This window comes from Pimephales promelas, chromosome 20 (assembly GCF_988280905.1).
Source record: "Pimephales promelas chromosome 20, fPimPro1.hap1.1, whole genome shotgun sequence".
In the NCBI taxonomy this organism is placed as follows: domain Eukaryota; kingdom Metazoa; phylum Chordata; class Actinopteri; order Cypriniformes; family Leuciscidae; genus Pimephales; species Pimephales promelas.
In genome coordinates, this window is record NC_142788.1 from 10,133,451 (window position 1) to 10,154,518 (window position 21,068).

At 38.8% G+C, this 21,068-nt stretch overlaps 2 protein-coding genes across 11 annotated transcripts in view; both read left to right on the forward strand.

Moving 5' to 3' along the window:
* nav1a (neuron navigator 1a) overlaps window positions 1-17,509 on the forward strand; it is a 210,023-nt gene extending 192,514 nt beyond the window's left edge. For all 9 annotated transcript variants that reach the window (XM_039689889.2, XM_039689893.2, XM_039689892.2 and 6 more), the window contains 12 exons: window positions 1,571-1,733; window positions 2,179-2,383; window positions 2,483-2,580; window positions 2,667-2,762; window positions 2,912-3,080; window positions 7,368-7,603; window positions 7,705-7,859; window positions 8,047-8,118; window positions 8,289-8,485; window positions 8,646-8,764; window positions 11,586-11,792; window positions 11,882-17,509. In XM_039689889.2, coding sequence (XP_039545823.2) covers window positions 1,571-1,733; window positions 2,179-2,383; window positions 2,483-2,580; window positions 2,667-2,762; window positions 2,912-3,080; window positions 7,368-7,603; window positions 7,705-7,859; window positions 8,047-8,118; window positions 8,289-8,485; window positions 8,646-8,764; window positions 11,586-11,792; window positions 11,882-11,965 — 1,801 coding nt within the window. In that variant the 3' untranslated portion in view covers window positions 11,966-17,509. The remainder of the gene's footprint in view (window positions 1-1,570; window positions 1,734-2,178; window positions 2,384-2,482; window positions 2,581-2,666; window positions 2,763-2,911; window positions 3,081-7,367; window positions 7,604-7,704; window positions 7,860-8,046; window positions 8,119-8,288; window positions 8,486-8,645; window positions 8,765-11,585; window positions 11,793-11,881) is intronic.
* Window positions 17,510-19,125: 1,616 nt separating this feature from the next.
* Window positions 19,126-21,068, forward strand: part of mybpha (myosin binding protein Ha) — a 37,363-nt gene continuing 35,420 nt past the window's right edge. For both annotated transcript variants that reach the window (XM_039689837.2, XM_039689838.2), the window contains exon 1: window positions 19,126-20,181. In XM_039689837.2, the coding sequence (XP_039545771.2) occupies window positions 19,977-20,181 (205 nt within the window). In that variant the 5' untranslated portion in view covers window positions 19,126-19,976. The remainder of the gene's footprint in view (window positions 20,182-21,068) is intronic.

Sequence of the window (21,068 nt, forward strand, 5' to 3'; positions counted from 1 at the left end):
TTTGTCGTAGACACAAAATAGCATAACTAGTAGCCTAGTGGCTATAAAGCCAGCGCTGGCATTTGATAAAACTAAAACATTACGTCTGAAATTATACATTTAAAATGATGAAGTCTTAGCCTACAGGTTGTAGCCCAACAACTGCTGCCTGTTGTTTTAAAGTTGAAACCGCTTCATGTTTTAGTAACAGTTTCTTGTTGAATCCGGTGTTGAATTCGTGGAGATTCTGGAAGCTGTCTTACGTAAATGCGCAGCACAGAGAGCTGTCATTTTCAGGAACATAATCAAACATAAATTGTATCCATTGTTGACAAACTACAACGTCCGTGGGAAGCTCGATGAACATAACACACTTTCGATGAGTCGCAGAAATATGGCCATGCCCTTTTTTGCATATTCCGGAGGGAGGGTTGATGCAAATGTATGGGTCAGTGACGTCTAAAACCCGTTGTAGTCCCGATCGAGTCGTTTTTGTAGGCATTAACCCTTGTGCTGCATTAGATTTTTAACACCGTTGAGTGCATTAAGGACCAAAAATGGCCACATATTAAACATTGCCTAAAATATTATATATTATTATTATTTTCCACTTTTACCAAGTTAAATCTTTTAACCAGCATCAGTCCTCATCATAACTACCAAAAATGTATTCAATTTCAGGATTTTAACCCTTTAATTACCAGTTTTGTTTGCAAAACCATCGATTTGTATAAGAGGAAAAAACACAAAGATTCAATTATTTTCAATAAACTAAATGCAAAGAGAAAACTTTAGATTTGGATTATCACAGTCCCACTTTGCAAAAAATCCCACTTAGCGCGTTAGAGACCAAAAATGGCCACCTATTAAACATTGCCTATTGCCTAAAATAAGGTGCATTTCCACCCATAGGGAATAAATATGTAGTGACGTCATCTGGTGGAATACACTATATAATGCAAATATAATGCTTTTGCTTCAAAATGAAAGGATGTTTGTGCAAAAATCATGTTTCATGTATTACTGACAGCCTCAGATTTAAACAACGTTTTAATGGGTTTCAATGGGCCATTTTTGGTCTTTATGGTGCTGAGTGTTACTATTTGATCTACACAGTGTGTGTTATACATATTTTGCAAAATGGGATCACATTTTTTACATGTATCCAAAAAGTCACAATTTTGCCAAATTTCATACCATTTGCATTAAAACAGCCAAAATGGTCAAAGAAATTAAACTGCAAAAGACCAAAAATGTCCCTAATGCAGCATAAGGGTTAAACTTCCTGATGTTTAAAAGATGGTATCTCTGCAACTTTGCAGATACTGTTCATGCACCAACAGCAACATTACACGCTATTTAAAATCAAAAAAGTGAAATCGCAATCAACCACCCCTTTAAATAGACAGTCTACTAATAGTCTAATGAGAGTTAGTTGACATGTTGTTGCAAAGTTATCTATAGTCAACAGAATGTTCAGAAGGTACCATCAAAATAGTGTTACCCACTTTTGAAATGCAGCAGTAATATCACGCCCTTCAAACTCCTTTAAGTATAATCACATTTAAAACCATGATGACGTTTTTAACAGGATCCATGAAAGTAACGAGGAAAACGAGAGCGATGAGAAGGCGGTATCGGATCTGCGGTCTGAGCTGTGGGAGAAAGAGATGAAACTGACGGATATCCGGCTAGAGGCGCTGAGCTCGGCCCACCAGCTGGAGCAGCTGCGAGAGTCCATGAACAGCATGCAGGTTAGGAACTCACATTTACCTTTGTTCAGGAAATTTTCATAAGTCTTTTCAATAGGAATCCACACAGTCTGGAAGATTTCCCAATACAATTTATGCAAATTTGCCAAGTTGACCAGCAGAAAGCGGCTTGGTTTGAGAGTGGCTTCCCACATTGAAACACTATTAACAATAGACCATTTTTGCCCACAAAATGTACTTACTTTAGCACTGCTAAAGGCTGAAATATCTGAACAGATTTTTGATATCCTCTGACTGGATGGAATCATAATTAGAGTCTGTGCCCATCGTACACTATACAATTTTCTGTGAAATCCGTCAACTCAGACTGCCCAAAATCTGCAAACTGGCACCGATTTTTGGCAACTATTGTCTACTCGTCCTGACTGCAAAAATCTGAACAACAGCCATGTATTGTGTTAAGATCTAATTCAGTTTGTCATTGCAGATGATGGTGGAGAGTCTGAAGGCAGAGAACGACCAGCTGAAAACAGGAAGCGCTCCATCGTCCCTAGTCCTCCCTTGCGGCCCACCTTCTACTTCCACCTCCCAGCCATCTGGCCTCGCCAGCCTCCTGAACTCCAACCAAAGCAAACCACCCATGAGCCTCACCAAGTCCTTCAGCCTCAGCCTCAATGAGTGCTCCAACCCTGGTGAGTTCGCTAGTTATGCCATCTGATATTTTGGGGCAAAGCTTGCATCTCATATCTAACCTAGGCAGATTGAGTCAAATCATTCTTTCTATCTCGCAGAAGTTGCTCCTATGGAGTTACTGAGCCTGTCATCTCAGAGGGACGAGGACTGTACGCGTGTTGTGGTCCGTATTGCTGACCAGCAAGTGCCCAGAGAGGTGAATACATGAAAACATATTTTAAAATGTGTTATACATGAATATTAGATCGGATTGCCTAAATATTCAATGTGATGTACTATCAGGAGGTGAGGCAGCAGGATTTCTACATCGGCTCAGTGAGAATTAATGGGAAAACTGAGTGGTCGACGTTAGACACAGACATTTCCACAGCTTTCCTGGTGAGAGCTCGTTCTGTAGCATATACTAAATACGCTACAGTACATATAATTCAGTATGCAAAAAAGATACCATAAAATTGCTGTTGATATTTAATGGCAAACACATTTCACTGCTTATAATGTGTTTTTTTGTTTTCTTCATACATTAGGATTACATTTCCCTGGTGGATCCCAGTACAAGTATGGGATTGTCAGTCGACTCTATCCACAGTTACGCTATTAATCAGAGCAGAAGAGTGCTTGGAGCCTTAGCTCCTGAAAGTTCACCCTGTGACTGTTTAAAAAAGGGTCCTGGACTCGTCACTGTCACCCTCAAAGGTAAAAAAACTCACAATTTCAAACTCTGACTCTCTCCATCTACATTTTTAACACCTCATCTCGGCACAAAATCACAGGCTTCGGAACAGATCATATGTTTATGCTGTTTCAGAGCTATTAAAGGACAAGTTCGGTACTTTACACATAAAGGGATACACCACTTTTTTTCGAAATAGGCTCATTTTACAACTCCCCCAGAGTTAAACAGTTGGGTTTTACCGTTTTCGAATCCATTCGGCCAATTTTTTGATATTTAGAAGAATATCAGTAACCAAACAGTTTCTGGTCTCATTGACTTCCATAGTAGGAAAAAAAATATACTATGGAAATCAATGAGACCAGAAACTGTCTATTCTGTCTATACTGATATTTTTCTAAAAATCAGAAAATCGTCTGAATGGATTCGAAAACGGTAAAACCCAACTGTTTAACTCTGGGGGAGTTGTAAAATGAGCCTATTTCCAAAAAAAAAGTGGAGTATCCCTTTAAAGCTCTTTTTTAATATAGTTTCTGATGAAATAGAACGGTTAAGATTGAAATTTGGACACATGCTGCTGGCCCGAGAATTTTCGGTTTCTGTGGTTGCACTCCACAATGGTTGCATTGGTGCACTGGAACAATCCTTCATACAACACATTAAACTTTAGTTTACAAAAAGTTGAAACTCACCGAGTGGTCAGGGGTGTTCACTGATATGCTCACATAAAAATCGCTGCAAAAGATGCTTTCCAACAGGTTTTATCCTAGTTTTTGTCCCAAGTCAAGTCAATGGAGTTTACTTCTGACATGCTTTGAAAATGTTCAGCTTTCTGTGATCTCACTGTTATACGGTAGGGGGCGCTATGAGACATCTTCTGAAAGAGTTCTGAATCTGCTGATCAAAAGACATGCATGCCTGATAGCGCTCCGGCGCCACGCCGGATTTCCGGTGTTCATACGTGTCTGGGGAAAAAAAAAAAAAACAGGTTCGCGCACTAAACCATAGACATGTATATATTATGTCTATGCACTTAACCACATATGTAACCTTACTTCAGCCAATCGGCAATAGGGTAGGGGCTGGTCTTGGGTTTTGGTCAATCAAATTGAATCAGTAGTCACTTCACGTGCGATCAGTTTTTTGTGCGTTTTCCAGACTGGCAGCGCGAAATCTAGCCGAAGTCATGGAGCGCAACTTTATGAAGCCGGGGGAAGACACCAAACTTGTCGATAAAGGCATAAAGAATAAATGGCGCTGGTCTTGGATAGAAGAGGTGGGTAGAGACGAAAAGCCCTTTGGAAGCTGGTGTCAAAAACTCCGGCAACCAGGAGCATGTTTCTGCACTTTGTGTGCAAGGAAAATATTATATGGAACTAGCGGGAAAAAAGTGCTGCCACGGCACGAGTTAGACCCTAGTCATCAAGCAGCTGTCCGAGCGATTCAACACACCTCACGTTTGCCGGGGGCAACAGCCACAGCAGATATCCGACCCTCAATGACCGATCGTGTGGCTGATTTAAAAATTCGCTTGTGCTCCTTCATTGCCGAGTTCGATCTGTCATTTACAATCGCTCATCCACTCGTCACTCTGTGTCAGAAATTAGCGGAGGATAAACTCGCCCTAACGCATCTGTCTGTTTCGAGGCAGCAACCTCAAACAAATAGTAACAATTTCAACATATGCATGAAAAAAAAACGAATTATTAAAAATGATCAATATATGATAACGATATTCAAAAAAGGGATGGGCACCCCTCCAGCACATGCACACACAAACACACAGGCTACATAACATGTGAGCAAAGCGGAGAAGCATGACGCTTAAATATAAGTAAAAAAAAATATAAAATAAAATAAACATAAAATATACGTTTCACATTTGTTTTTAATAATATTACATTACTTATTTTTATTATTTCATATATGTTGAGTAGGCTATGAAAAGGGAACCGCATGAGATGAGTAAGATAGGATCAAAATTCAAAAGCTGCCCAATATCGGAAAATATTTGGAGTGCGTCAGACATGATTTTGACCACTTATCAAGTTTTGTTTTGTAGAAAGCTTGTAAATTTCGTTTCATATAAATTGTATCTTCATTTTAATAAATGTTTCATCGACAAATTGACTGGATTAATACATTAGAAGTAAATATCAGACAATATAATCAGGACACAGAGGCGCGCAGGTGAACCGGAGCGCGTCTCATAATATGAACCGAAACACCGCGATGCTTGCCTCACACAGGCCTGAGAACTAAGCTACAGAAAGCTTTAAATATCTACTTTTAAACAAAACAATTAAAAACTAAAATAAATTGGCAACTCTCTGCGTATGTAGGCTAATTCGAAGTATGCGTTTCTAGGCCTATGCGCGTTCACTGCGAAGATGGCGAGTAAGCATCATCAACTTTATCTTTGTTGCTAACACTGACAGAAAACACTAGTTTATTAATAAACAATTCAAATGTTTCATGCATAATCATTACTTTTGCCGGTTCTTTGTGGCAAGCTTTATGCATACGTTGAAATGCGGAATAGGCAATTAAAAACGCTCATATGGTTTCTCTCCCATTTATTTAAATCAATATATGTGATTACTGATAATACAAATGGCTTAAATGATCTACTACTAGTCGACTAGAAAACTAGGACTCATTTTGAGGAATGAATGAACATAATAAACCTCTGTTCAGAGTGCCGCCGTGGATTGCGTGGAACGCTCATTGAATTTAAGGATTTATCGTGTTTAGGCTAAAAACAGGGCTGGCGCTTATCGTGGTTTGGAAAGAAACTGTATCTTGCAGAACATTTTAAACAAGGAAATATAGCGATTTGGCATGAAACGTTGATGGAGCAGCGAAAGGGTTCTGTCCACAGCAGAATGACACGACAAACTTGTTTTGTTTTTTTTTTTTAAATGGCGTTTATGGCGTTTTGGAAAAGAGCTCTTCAAATTGAGTGTTACATTACATAGGGTTTTGTTGCACTGTAACTGTTTAAAAAATATATTTAAAATAAATGGTGCATATTTTGCATTAAAAAAATATCTCCTTGTTCATGCGTCCTTATTTTCAATGGTTAGGCTATATGAATTCCTAGTTTACTTTGGAGAATTATAATTGCCACGCTCTGACCTTTCTTGTTATGGATGTTGTATAGTCTTAGTACACTATACAAGCAATAAGTACGCAGGTAAATGACAAGTTAAAAGCAGGGATGGATTAATAAACAGACCCAGGGTCCCAGGAGCTCTGGTGCTCTACACAAATATGCTACTGTAATATAGGCTTTGTATTGGGTTTGTTCATTTCATGTCTGAATGATGTCCATTTATATCTACAAAAGTCACCAGAATCATTTAAGGGACTACCTGTATTTATCAAAATGTTCTCCCAGGGGAGCACACTTCTGGATCCCGCTTGACAAATGTTGATCAGGGCATATATCTCTTGGCTTAGGGGCCGCTTACCTCCCAGGGAAAAAAGTTCAGGCTCAGGATTTTTTTCTACTATCACCCCTGGACATGTGAAGAAACAGAAAAAAAGTGATAGCACATGAGAGCAGATGCATATGTAAAAAAAAATGCATTCATTAACATTTAACAGCATATAAATCAAAACTGCCTAATGTTACAGAATGAAATGTCGACCTACAGGATTGTGAAGCTTTGGGGTTGTTGATGAACTCGATCTACTCATCTGTGTTTTCCCATCCTGACGTAGTCTTTAAAAAAAAATACAACTCAAAATTTTGCTTTTATATAAAAATATTTTTAAAAAGAATGTATTAAGCTAGAATAAAACTTAAAAAATAATAAATAATCAAAAATTTCATTTTTTTGTTTTTATATATTATTGCATGTTCAGATATTCATGCAACAAAGTATTCTTATTTAGTATACCTTAATTTTGTTAGAATGATCAAAACTTGGTTAACAAAAATGCTGGTTGGAAAATAAATAATTATATTATTATTTCATTTAACTGTTCAGCAAATGTTTTTTAGAGATCTTCTATTGATGATCATTTACCTGCAAACCAAATGCTAGCATTACCATTTTGTGAGCTATGTGTGGAGCAAGATTGTGGACCAATGAGAATTCACTGTGGGCGGAGCTACCCAGTTTCTAAAATAGAAACCAATAAACAGGGAAAATATCTTGACATTGACACTGTTGACAGTCATAGCTGGTTACTCTGTTTCTGTCTACTAGATGTTTCTCCTTCCTGTTTTAATAGTTTGTGTCTTGAGCTCTTTGGCACTTCTAACGGACTTCTGATTCACCTAATCTTGCTGTTTGTTCCAGGTGTTGAGGATAAATGTGTGGATAGTCTGGTTTTCGAGACGCTCATCCCCAAGCCAATGATGCAACACTACATAAGTCTGCTTCTGAAGCACCGGCGGCTGGTCCTGTCGGGCCCCAGTGGCACAGGGAAGACCTATCTCACCACCCGTCTGACTGAGTACCTGCTGGAGAGGAGCGGACGTGAACCCGGCCCCGGCCTTATCGCCACCTTCAACATGCACCAACAGACCTGCAAGGTGAAGCCTGGAAATCACACTTTCAGACAAACTGAGCTCTTTCCCCACTGATTTGTGTTGCAAGCAGTTGTAAAGCCTCGCTTTGGTTTTCTCTCCCTCAGGACCTCCAGTTGTACCTGTCTAATCTGGCCAATCAGATTGACCGTGATTGTGGCACTGAGGACATTCCATTGGTCATTATCTTGGATGATATTAGTGATGGGTCCTCCATCACCGATCTGGTCAATAGCGCGCTGACCTGCAAATATCACAAATGGTGAGTGAGGAAAATCCAAAGTGGTAGAAGATAAGGGAGAATCTCTCAAAAATCATGATCTTAATTCAAGGCGATTTTGAATTTTGGGATGAAATATGGACAGGCTTTGTGAGATTCACTCTTTTACAAGACAATTTTGGAATTTGAAACTTTTTTTTAAAGTAGTTTCCTTGGATATTTATTTCAGCCCGTATGTCATTGGAACCACCAATCAATCTGTTAAGATGTCGTCAAATCATGGCCTGCATCTCAGTTTTAGGTAAGTTCCTCATTTCTTTAGCGCTGTTTTATTCCAGTTTGTAGATTGTAGTAGAGTAAAACCTAATACAATTGTCCCTGATTTTACAATAACATCCTCATAAATACATTAGAAATACCCAATCAATATTCCAAATGTTCTTCATTTGTGATTTTTCCATTCGTCTGAAGAATGATCACCTTCTCTAACAACGTGGAGCCTGCAAATGGGTTCCTGGTGCGGTACTTGCACAGGAAGTTGGTCGAGACGGAGGATGACAGCACGGTTCGCAGCGCTGAGGTGCTGAGGGTCCTGGACTGGGTGCCTAAACTCTGGTACCATCTCCATACATTCCTGGAGAAACACAGCACCTCAGACTTCCTCATAGGTACAGCTTTAAACGTTCTGCATATCTGATCACAAGTTGAATGAAAAACATTATTTAACTGTTTATATTTTGTGGTGGAGATAGAATATTAGCAAATTCATCTGATTTAGTTTTAGCACTGATCAAAGCCAAGTTTCCAAAAAAGCTCTTGTCTCTGCAGGTCCCTGCTTCTTCCTGTCTTGTCCAGTAACTTTAGCAGAGTTTCGCACCTGGTTTATTGACCTCTGGAACCAGTCCATTATTCCTTATCTTCAGGAGGGAGCTAAGGATGGTGTGAAGGTAAGCTGTTGTTCACAAAGGCCAGGGTTTTCCAACCCTCTACCTGGAGGTTCCCCTACACTACACATTTTGGATGTCTGTCTTATCTGAACTGTCCATTTCTAATGAGCTGATGAGTTGATTTAGGTGTGTTTGATTAGGAATAGTTTAAAAATCTGTACTGTTCGTGTACCTAAAGGATAAGAAATCAATGATATCGGAAACTAAGTACTAAGCAGGGCTGTCCAATCCTGCTCTACTAGGGCCACTATCCAACAGAGTTTTTGATCCAACCCTATTAAAACACCTGAATCAGCTAATTAAGGACCTCCGTATCATTCAAAATGTCCAGGCATGTGTTTTGGAGATAAACTCTGCTGTAAGGTGGTCCTCCTCATAAGTGACTGTAGTGAAACACTTAATAGGGAGTAACTTTCTTAAAGGTGCAGTAAACGATTTCTGAGAAATGCTGTTTATATTTGAAATCACCAAAACAAACACATCCCTCCCCAAAAGGATCACACCCATATCTTGATAGCCCGGCTTCCAAAATCACTAAAACAGGCACCACCCCCCAATAAAAATTAGTGTATACTTTCCTGCTTACCAGCTTTCCTGTAGCTCAAACAGTAGAGCGTTGGCACTTGGTCATGGGTTTGATTTCCAAGAAAAGCAAGAACTGATAAGAATGTAAATGTGTACCTTGAAATGCAATGTAAGTCGCTTTGGATAAAAGCATCTCCCAAATGCATAAATGTAAGTGTATACGTCCCTTACTGCTGATTGGCTACAAGTGTGGTGCTCGGTCCAGTCCACTTGCAACAGTGCACCTTTAAAGGATACTTATGTGCACTATACAAATAGTGCAAGAGACTCAACTACCACCCCCAGGCCCCGTCCACACTACTGCGTTTTCGTTTAAAAACTGAGAATTAAAACAAATGCGATCACCGTCCACACCAGCGTTTTATCTGCGTATTAGAATTGATCTCCGTCCACATTAAAACGACTGAAAACACGGATCACGTGACCATTCACCAACACTAGGCATGCGAGTGCCGGTGTAAACAGTGGTTGGCGAATCAGGGAAGGATACGTCATGACTGATAACACCCAATCATAGAGCCGAGCGTCAGCCTCTGCGTCAGCGTTTCTAAACTCCACCGTTTTGTCTCGTCCACACTAAAACGCCCTCCGGAGATTCAAAACGAAAAACGGAGCTGCAGCGTTTCTAAACTTCTCCGTTTTAGGTCTTATTTTTTCCCATTTTAGGAGGTGCAAACGTAGCAAAAGGTCTCCGTTTTTAAACGAAAACGTAGTAGTGTGGACGGGGCCCCAGTTGATTTTACACAGTATGTTTCTAAGCAAACAAATGTATGCTTATAACCTTGTTTTTCCCCCAAATCAGCCAAATGAGTGAGTAATGCAGTCTATTATTGCTAAATTGTGGGACGTGCTTAATATCAAACAAAGTTAATAAAAGAGTTTTAAGCCGCGGAAGAGATATTGTTTCCTAGGTGGCGTCCTGTGCGTGCGCTCTGAGTACGAGATGGGGGCGGAACGCATATAAGCAAAGTAGACTGGGTCTCATATCATAAAATAAGACTAATCATATCACCCACCTATAATTATGTTAAATAATCATGATTTCAACATTGAGAAAAATCATTTTTGCCATAATCAAGCATCCCTACTGCTTAAGCTAGTTTGTTTGGTTGTAGCTGTTGTGCTAGCCTGGTTAAAGGATAATTCCGGTATTTAACACCTTGAGTCTATTTTGTAGTTTGTTTTGAATGAAATAGAGTGGTGGACCTGTCTCGACTTTTTGACTATTTTAGAATCGCGTTAGACTGGCTGTCTATGGGCATGCACAAAGATGTCCATAAAACAACCATTAACGTTCATTTTCAAAACTGTGCAACTCACTGAGTGGTTGGTGGTGTTCGTTGATGTTCCGAAACAAGTAGCATAGCGAAATACCGCTTCTGTCATGTTTTATTTGTCATTTTTTAAAATCGTATTGATGTCTGCTGGAGGACTCAGTGCTCGTTGATATTACTGCGCTAGCTACCGGAAAAGGAAAGGGGTCTGTTTACATTTGGTTGTAGTCTTTCCGCTTGGTTCTCCGTCTCTCAGAAAGCTAGCGTGAGCAGAACAACTGGTCTCCCGGACTTTTTTTACGGTGCGCTAGACACCGTGTTCCGTACAGCGTCCTGGTTGTCGCCATCAAGTGGTCGGGAGTGTGCTAACGCTTCAGACTCAAATATCGTACGGAAGTTTATACGCGGTTGTGAGGTATCTGAAAAAATAGTTCCACTATAGCAAACAACATGGATTGAAAGCATACACTGCGCTTATTTATATTTGTTTTTAATCATCAACGAACACCACCAACCACTTGGTGAGTTGCACAGTTTTGAAAATGAACGTTAAGTGTTGTTTTAAGGACATGTTTGTGCATGCCCATAGACAGCCAGTCTAACACTGTCACAGGCGAAGTCAAAAAGTCAAGACAGGACCCATTGTCCAAATTTCTAAGTCCACCACTCTATTTCATTCAAAACAAACTACAAAATAGACTCAAGGTGTTAAATACAGGAATTATCCTTTAAGCTGCTATAGCTATCTATTTTACAGGGTTATTAGATCAATAAACCACTTCAGGCTGGTTTAAGAGTTTATTCTACCTTAAAATTGGGCCAAAGCTTATCTGCTGCTATAACAGTTTTTTTTTTTTTTGTTTTTTTTTTGTGTGAATCAAATGACACTTTTAATGTTATTGTGTCGAGTCAAAATGTAGTGGAGTCTTGGAGCTCAATCTGTGGATTCATATATATCTTAGGTCCATGGTCAGAAAGCAGCATGGGAGGATCCAGTGGAGTGGGTGAGGGATACACTACCCTGGCCTTCAGCTCAACAGGACCAGGCCAAACTCTTTCACCTCCCTCCACCAACCACCGGCCCCAACTCTGCTTCAACACTCCAGCAGACCAGCGACGACAGGTCCAAAAAGGACACGTCCATTCCCACCATGGAGTCAGATCCACTGGTGAGTGCCCAGTACCAGCTATACCTGACCCTGTGTACACAGATCTGCATGTTTTCTGACAAGCTGTCCTTGTTCTGTCCCTCATTCAGATGGCGATGCTGCTGAAACTCCAGGAGTCTGCCAACTACATTGAATCGCCGGAGCGGGACATTTCAGGCAACCCCACGTTCTAGGTCGTTGAGCTAAAAGACTTGAGAGCTCGCTAATGGCTAGTGCTGTTTCAAAACACTGTTCTGTACAGCTGATTTGCACCTCCCTTTTCCTTCAAAAGGTTTGAGAGAGTCGGAAAGAGGAACTCGCAAGAACATCCTCTCAGCCTGAAAGTAAAACAGAAAAACAGATCCTGCCAGATCTGAGCGAGAATCTTGTTTTGCACTGTTGTCTTAACCGGTCCTTCCTTTGCTTATCTAACCTGCAAGTTGCATGGCAATACTTGCAACTGAGGATTGTGAAGATTGGATGATTGTGAAGATGAGATGTTCTTGGAACAAAATGTGCTTCATATTCGTTTGATTTTACGTTTGTTTTAGGTTATATCTGTCCATTTGGACCAAAAATCTATTTATTCTTATTTGCAAGAGTACCGACACTCCATCCTCAAGATCAAGTCGCCTGAACCCTGCACACAAAGGTGCGGTTACATTTAGACCAACTCGCATGGATGCAAAATATAATGTACAAGATGGTGCTTAGAATTCAGCCTTAACTGATGTCCCTCCATATATCATGAAGCCAGTTTCATAGCAATCGGAAAATAACTCTTAATTACCTCAGTTTGCATAGTGATGCAGTTCCAAGGTGCAGTACATACCCGTAACCACGTTGCTTTTATTCCTATCAAACATGCAGACATGAAGGAGACAGATGTAGACTGTAGATCTCTGAGATGATGCACTTTGATTTGTAGCTTTCAAGCAAGAGCACTGACTGTTTGTTTAAAACTCGAGGGTCGTTCACTCTGACGGAGCAACCAGAAGTTATGCGTTTTCAATGAGGGTTGAAGGCGGCATGAGCGACAAAGCTGAGCAAAGTTTAACTATATGCAAATTTGACATTACCAATGGGACAGTAGACAGTGAAGCTCATGCAATCTGCTGCTTGATATCATTGTCTACGAAAGTTGCTGAATTTCATGTGATCCACCGCCTGATACAGTTGGGGGCAACCTCAGGTGATTTAATCGCTAGCAGTAATAGCAGGTGCTTTTACCGGTGCATGGGAGCAGTATGCAACTTCTTACTTTCAGTAATCATGCATTTGACCTTAAGGCCTGGGTATACTTCATTTTCGACGTTAAGCTCAGTCTCACGCACAGCCCAGACAGCAAAGTGGGCCGGATCTGGGCTGACACTGTGTTGCTGTCTTGGAGTTGAGCATGCGAGACTTTCAAACTATGCTCAATTGAGTGAGTAATGATGATGTGTTAATGGAACTTGCTTTTCAAGTGCTCAAATCACTTGTGCATGCGCTGTTATTGGCAGACGCAAACATCTGGGGGGGGAACACGGATGTTGTGCATGGACTATGGTGATTGTGACCCGAGCTGGAGCAGAACGTAGGCAAGGGAAGTATACTTTTGGCTTTAGTTCCAATAGCCAAGGTGCTCATGGATCATCAATATGGCTTTGTTCTCACTGACACCACAAACCCGATTCGCTTGATGATGTCATTGCTGTAGCAACTAATGTAGGCCCTGTTTCCACCAGGTATTAACGTGGTGATCACTTGTGTTTGGATTGTGTTGAGAAACTTTTGGGCACTCTCTACATTACTTTCAATGCAGTGCATGAATACTATTTGAATTAATTAACCTGTGTTATGCGGCTTATAAGCAAATGCGGGAAATTAAGAGAATGGTACAATTAAAGGGATAGTTCACCCAAAAATGAAAATTAAGTCATTAATTATGCTGTACCAACCCCGTAAGACCTCCGTGTCTTCGGAACACAAATGAAGATATTTTTGATTAAAGGATAATTCCGGTATTTAACACCTTGAGTCTATTTTGTAGTTTGTTTTGAATGAAATAGAGTGGTGGACTTAGAAATTTTGACAATGGGTCCTGTCTCGACTTTTTGACTTTTTTAGAATCGCCTGTGACAGAGTTAGACTGGCTGTCTATGGGCATGCACAAACATGTCCTTAAAACAACCCTTTACGTTCATTTTCAAAACTGTGCAACTCACCGAGTGGTTGTTGGTTGTTCGTTGATGATTAAAAACATATATATCGGCGCTATGTATGCTTTCAATCCGTGTTGTTTGCTATTGTGGAACTATTTATTCAGATACCTCACAACCGCGTATAAACTTCCGCTCGATATTTGAGTCTGAAGCGTTAGCACACTCCCGACCACTTGATGGCGACAACCAGGACGCTGTTCGGAACACGGTCTAGCGCACCGTAAAAAAAGTCCGGGAGACCAGTTGTTCTGCTCACGCTAGCTTTCTGAGAGACGGAGAACCAAGCGGAAAGACTACAACCAAATGTAAACAGACCCCTTTCCTTTTCCGGTAGCTAGCGCAGTAATATCAACGAGCACTGAGTCCTCCAGCAGACATCAATGCGATTTTAAAAAATGACAAATAAAACAAGACAGAAGCGGTATTTTGCTATGCTACTTGTTTCAGAACATCAACAAACACCACCAACCACTCGGTGAGTTGCACAGTTTTGAAAATGAACGTTAAGGGTTGTTTTATGGACATGTTTGTGCATGCCCATAGACACCCAGTCTAAAGCTGTCACAGGCGATTCTAAAAAAAGTCAAAAAGTCGAGACTTTTCCTAAGTCCACCACTCTATTTCATTCAAAACAAACTACAAAATAGACTCATGGTGTTAAATACCAGAATTATCCTTTAAATTAGAGAGCTGGATCACTACTACATATGACAACATCCATGTGACAACAGTGGCTGAAGTCGAATAAGGAATAGTGGCTTTGACGACTTAGGAATAGTCGAATAAAGTCATTATTTTTGTTTGTTTTTTCGCACAAAAAGTATTCTCGTCGCTTGATGAACTTATAGTTGAGCCACTGTAGTCACATGGAATATGTAAATATTTTCTTCAATGACTTTCTGGGCCGTCAAGTTTCAATCCCTATGTAGCCTATGTAGCAGTGATCCACCTCTCAACTTTCGTCAAAAATATCTTAATTCGTGTTCTGAAGACGAACGAAGGTCTTACGGGGTTGGTACAGCATTTGGGGTGAGTAATTAATGACTTAATTTTCATTTTTGGTTGAACTATCCCTTTAAGATACAGGTACCTGATATATATATAAAGAATACGGATGGTAGCTGGTACAATGCAGCAAAGTACAACGCATTCAGGATGAATAAGCGTTTACTTTACATTTGACTACCTCCGTAATTGGTTTCAGTGATTCGATCGGTGCTGAACATTTGTGATGTCACCAAAAAATGCATTTAATACCAGCTGGAAACAAGTCCATAGATGTACTGGATATTGACTCCACTGCCTAACTAAACGAAACCAAATAAAGATTGTGTTTGAAAACAACTCAGGATTGTTTGCAGTGTGAACAAAGCCTAAATGGTTTAAACAACTTGTTTTGTCTGGAAGGGGTTCAGTAGTTTGATATTTTTGGCTTTTGTTATGTCTGGAGGTTCAAATCAAAAATAAGCATCGGTGTTCGCTTACGGTTTAACACACACTTGTGTCCTTTGCTCTTCTCTAACAATTTAGCCAGTTTTTGGAAATGTTGTAATAATTGGGTTTTATTTATGGTGGTTTCAAGTCACGGGACGGCCTCATACCAGTGTCTTTTATAACCCCCTAATCATTCCAGTAATACTTAACTGTAATAATTACAAAATCTCAAAAACACTGAAAAAAATAATAACGGTGGATTGTAACTTATGAATGCGTTTGCTATTGGCTGATTACAAGTGCTGCAGAACTGTATGTGCATGAAAGCTTTAACTTTGAGGAAGATTATAGTTAAAAAAAGGCACCTTATCACGAGATGCCAAAGGATGTGTTGGCTATTGGATATTTTCACTAAATTATTATTACCTAATTGAAACATGCACTAACCGGTCTTCGTACTAGCAGTATAGCAATGTCAACGCGTGCCGTTGTAAATTGGATCAAAACATCAGTTTACCAAGCCAACACACCTAGTGCTCTTGATGATGCTTGCTGAATCGTGTGCTTGTGTTTACGTGTCCTGTTAATGTCAGACGTACAGTAGCTCTCCAATGAATAACCAGGAGTGTTTTTTAAAGATCTTTTTTTGTACGTTTTTTTTTACTGAAGGATCTTAGTCTGACATTTGTAAATAGGATTTTCAAAAAAAATGACCAAAAAAATGCAAACAAAAAAACGTCTATGGTAGAACAAACATCGGAAGGATGACGTATAACACCTATGAACTGAATGTGTCTGGTTAGATTTACATCTCTCAGTTATTGCCTTTCCTGTGTGGGAAAGTTAGGTAACTATGTACATTTTTCACTATAAACGTGTCCTCTTTATTCTCTTCCGGGTCGTACAAGGTATAGAATAGCTTTTACGATTAGTTGGTCTCAACAACCCATAAAAAAGGTGAAAAAAAGAAGTGACAGTGGTGCTTCAAATCACACAAGTACCTCAAAATCTGTCTTAACAGCTCATTGTAGGATCAAAAAACTTTCCTAAGTAGCTTATGGATAGCTTTTGGGCTTTGGGGAAGATTCCCATCGTTTGTCTTGAAAATGTGCCTAATATAAGCCAACTCGTTGGACATTGCAATACCTAAACTATTATGTTTTGCAAGGGATTGTTTGCTGCGAGGGACAGGAATGCGAGAAAAAGTGCTATCCTTTTTTTATGCTAGCTTATAAAATGACTTTGAGATTTGAGCCTGTCCTGGAAATCGCACAAACCGAAGCCATTCCCCACCGTCTCTTCTCCCGTCACAGATATATTTCCATCGTAGAACAGTGTGCTTTATCATATCTTTTATAACAGATATAGTTTGGACAACCTAAAATAGAGGGTCTAACTATGTATTGATTAATGTATTCGTTATTTTTGGTGGTTTATGTATAACAACGCTGAATGTTCAAGCAGGCACAAAAATAAACCTGTGGTTTGGTAACTCTTTTTTTCTTCCCCCCCATTTGTTTTATATTAAACATGCTATACAAGGTTTGATGTTGTTTAATCAAAACAGATTGATGATTTGTCACTATGCAGCGTTGGAATATAATTTTAGGCTGAGACTTTGAGTTCAGTTGTCAGTACCAATGACAGATAACAATGGTATATGTGATAAGCTATAATGTGCAGGTTTGATGGTGTTTTAATGTCGTTGATGTCTATCACCAATTTTTTTTTTTTTCTGGAAAAAAACACATCGGACCTACCTGTCCCACTGGGATTTCAAACAAAACTGCTTTTCTTTTTCTCTTTTTTTTTTCTTTAAGAAATGGATCTTGCTTTCTCTTTAATAAATATTTCTATTTTGTATAGAACATTGCAATTGTAAACATTGTAAATAGTAAACTCATCTGCGACCACAATCACAGTACGATATGAAAAATCGGGCCCTAGGATGAGACGCCTTTTGTTATTGTTGTCTTTTATCATTATTTTTTTGCAAACTGTCTGCTGGAAAGGGGTTATAAAGGCATATGTGCTGATCTGAGAGAATTGAATCCATCAAATATTCACTCACGCTTTCAATAAACTCGTGCCATCCCTACACTAAGACGTCTCTTTCACTGGTCTCGGACACTAAAAAAAAAATACGTTAATGAAATTGAACATCTGTTTTGTATTTTTGAGCACTACACAACTTGGTAATAAAGTACTGGTACTTTAGTCCGCGGTGTAAACGAAGTAAGCAAGCGGTCTGAGGCAAAAAATAGTTCCTATGAAAAAAGTTACTGGGACAAATGGAACTATTGGAAACGCGGCTTTTGGTAGCACTTAACTAGCCCAGTTCATTCAGTATGGGCCAAGCAGAGAAGCGACCAAACACCTCCACGTTTACCTATTTAAATACAGTTACTCGAGTAGTGTAACTCGACCTAGGACGGTGACACAAAATAAAACGTTGCGCTTTTCTAGGCGTGTAAAGTGGATAACTACACTGTAAAAAAAAAAAAAAAATTCAAGATTTGTCATCACAACATTTTTTTCTTTTGTCAAATCAACTTAAATATTTTTTTTTTAGTTCAGATAACTTATTATTTTGAGTTTCTGATGATTAAATCAATCTCCTTCATTGTATTAACACACTTTTTCCAGTTTAATCAACTTAAAATTTTAAGGCAACCAGGTTACTTTTTTTTTTTAAGTTAAACAAAAAATGTTTTATTTTTTTTACAGTCTATATTATTGTATGGCGAAATACCACAGAAAGTGCTTGAGAGCACTTCAACACGGCGCATATAGACCATTTTGCAAGATGTAAACAACACTGGTCCAGAAGCACTTCCTGTTTCAGGAGCTGGGATAAAATACAACCAACAGAATATATAAAACTGAATGAAAAAGTTAAACAAACATCTTTAAGATGTTTTCTTTACATGTGAAATAAAGAAAAAAGTTACAAACTGAAACAGGAAGTGTTTCTGGACCAGTGTTGTTTACATCTTGCAAAATGGTATATATGGACTCCACCAAAAAAAGTGGAGTACCCCTTTAAAGTTTTTGTAAGGTTTTAATGACTCAAATGTTACTACATTTTCTAAAAGAGCTACTAATTATTTGGAATTAATCATGGGAACACACTAGTAATGACTAAAGTGTTACCAAATCCATCGGAAGAAATTGCTATTCAAAATCTCAAAAAACATCCCAAAAGCTTACAATGACCTCAGTCAACATTAGGTAGTTATCACTATTGAATACCAATCCACATAATTAGTAGTTCCTTAAGAAGGATGTAGAAACACTTGAGTTACTAGTTACCATTACCTTGTATTATAAACTATGCATTATTCATGTTAATCATGAAAGTAGTTCTCTGGGATGTATGAAAAATAGTACACTCTAAAAATGCTGGGTTGTTTTAACCCAACTTTGGGTCAAATATGGACAAACCCAGCCATTGGGTTACATGTTTTAATGACAGTTTTTGTTTATTTTTTGGGTTTGTCCATATTTGACCCAAGGTTGGGTTAAAATAACCCTGCATTTTTAGAGTGTATTGATTAGCTATCACTTAATAATGTGTTAATCAGAATGTTAATAGTGCGTTGCCCATTTGTGGACATCAGATATATTTCGAGTGCATATTATCACAATACATCAATGCACTGATATACAATAATGGCAGTTTGTGAGTTTGTGAATATCATCAATTTTGACCCAGCTGAGGCTGTATTGAACCTGTTGTGTATTGCTCAGCCTGGTCTCATTGTTAATACGTAGGTATTTTACGTTTTTGCAAAGATAGAAAACGTACTTTTTAGTACGTTTGGATAGATGCTGAAACGTATCATATAGACGTATCTGCAACATTTAAACGTAATTACGTTTTTACAGCTACAAAATGTAAATTATTTACGTATATTCTATATCATAAAGATATCTGTATAATTTCCCTTTTTACCATTTTATAGATAAATGTAAGATCCCGTAACCCTAATCCCAAACCTAAACATACCCATTTTATACATAATATAAAAAAAAGGATAAAACGTAATGGACAAATGGCAGTTTTATTAAAAATATAGCATTAAAATATATTTTAGGAACAGTAGTCTAAAGTGTTACCCACAACTTTTCAAGTAAAACATTTTTATTCTGCTTGTTGAGGTTTGTCTCCCTCTATCTTATTCTGTAACTGCTGTATGGACCCCACGTTGCAGTTCCACTTCTAGACAAGCGAGGGCGCCAAATGTCAAAACGTAGGATTAAACTCAAGACATTAAATATTACAAATGAGAATGTAAGTAAAACAAGTGTGAGAAATAACTAGACTCTAGGCACGAAAGCTACATGATACTGAGTCAACCAATTACTATGAATAACTCTAATGAGGTGAGACCAGTTTAGGGTTATTCCTGAGTTGATAAGAACAGATTTATCTGTGTACTGGAGGCTATTTAAAGAAGAGGAGGAGTCCTGAAGGTTCATACTCAGAGGTGGTATAAATTGAACACCCCCAAAAGACGTTGCCATTTCAAAGACCGGTAGTCCTGTTGAGTTTGTCCCAAGCATCATGCCAGCCAAACCAGCACCTATAAAGAAGTCAGCCAAGAAGGCTGCTGAAAAAGAGGAGAAGCCGGCAGAGCCTGTGCCCGAGACTGTGCCCGAGACTGTCCCGGCTGAGGCACCTCCTGTGCCCGAGACTGTCCCGGCTGAAGCAGCACCGGTAGAAGCTCCAGCTGAAGAGGCAGTGGCCGAACCTGCCCCTGCTCCTGAAGGTACTCAGTTTATAAGTGTAATAACGACATCTCATTTAAATTTTTTTTTTTTTCAGTAATATATAACAGGTCATTGTGTGACAACTAAGAACATAGTAGTCAAATTGTAAAATTGATAGTCAAGTCATGTTTATTATTGCCTGCTGTGTTCTACGACGTCTGTCAGCTGTCTTGCAATGAAAGAATGAATGTATCATCTGTACTTTCGAGGACTCACTCACGCCCCCTACTGAACATGCACTAGCCTGACGATATAACATCATAGTTGGCCTACAGTTATTGCTGCTACCGTAAATTGATAATGAATATAAATTCATAATGTAATTTGATAAAATATATATTACATTATTATGCCGTTATTTATATATCTATATATCACTGTAAAAAAAATATTATTTGTTTAATTTAAATAAATAAGTAACCTGGTTGCCTTAATTTTAAGTTGATTGAACTGGAAAAAGTGCGTTAATACAATGAAGGAGATTGATTTAATCATCAGAAACTCAAAATAATAAGTTATCTGAACTAAATAAATTATTTAAGTTGATTTGACAAAAGAAAAAAAATGTTGTGATGACAAATCTTGAATATATATATATATATATATATATATATATATATACATATATATATACACTCACCGGCCACTTTATTAGGTACACCTGTCCAACTGCTCGTTAACACTTAATTTCTAAGCAGCCAATCACATGGCGGCAACTCAGTGCATTTAGGCATGTAGACATGGTCAAGACAATCTCCTGCAGTTCAAACCGAGCATCAGTATGGGGAAGAAAGGTGATTTGAGTGACTTTGAACGTGGCATGATTGTTGGTGCCAGAAGGGCTGGTCTGAGTATTTCAGAAACTGCTAATCTACTGGGATTTTCA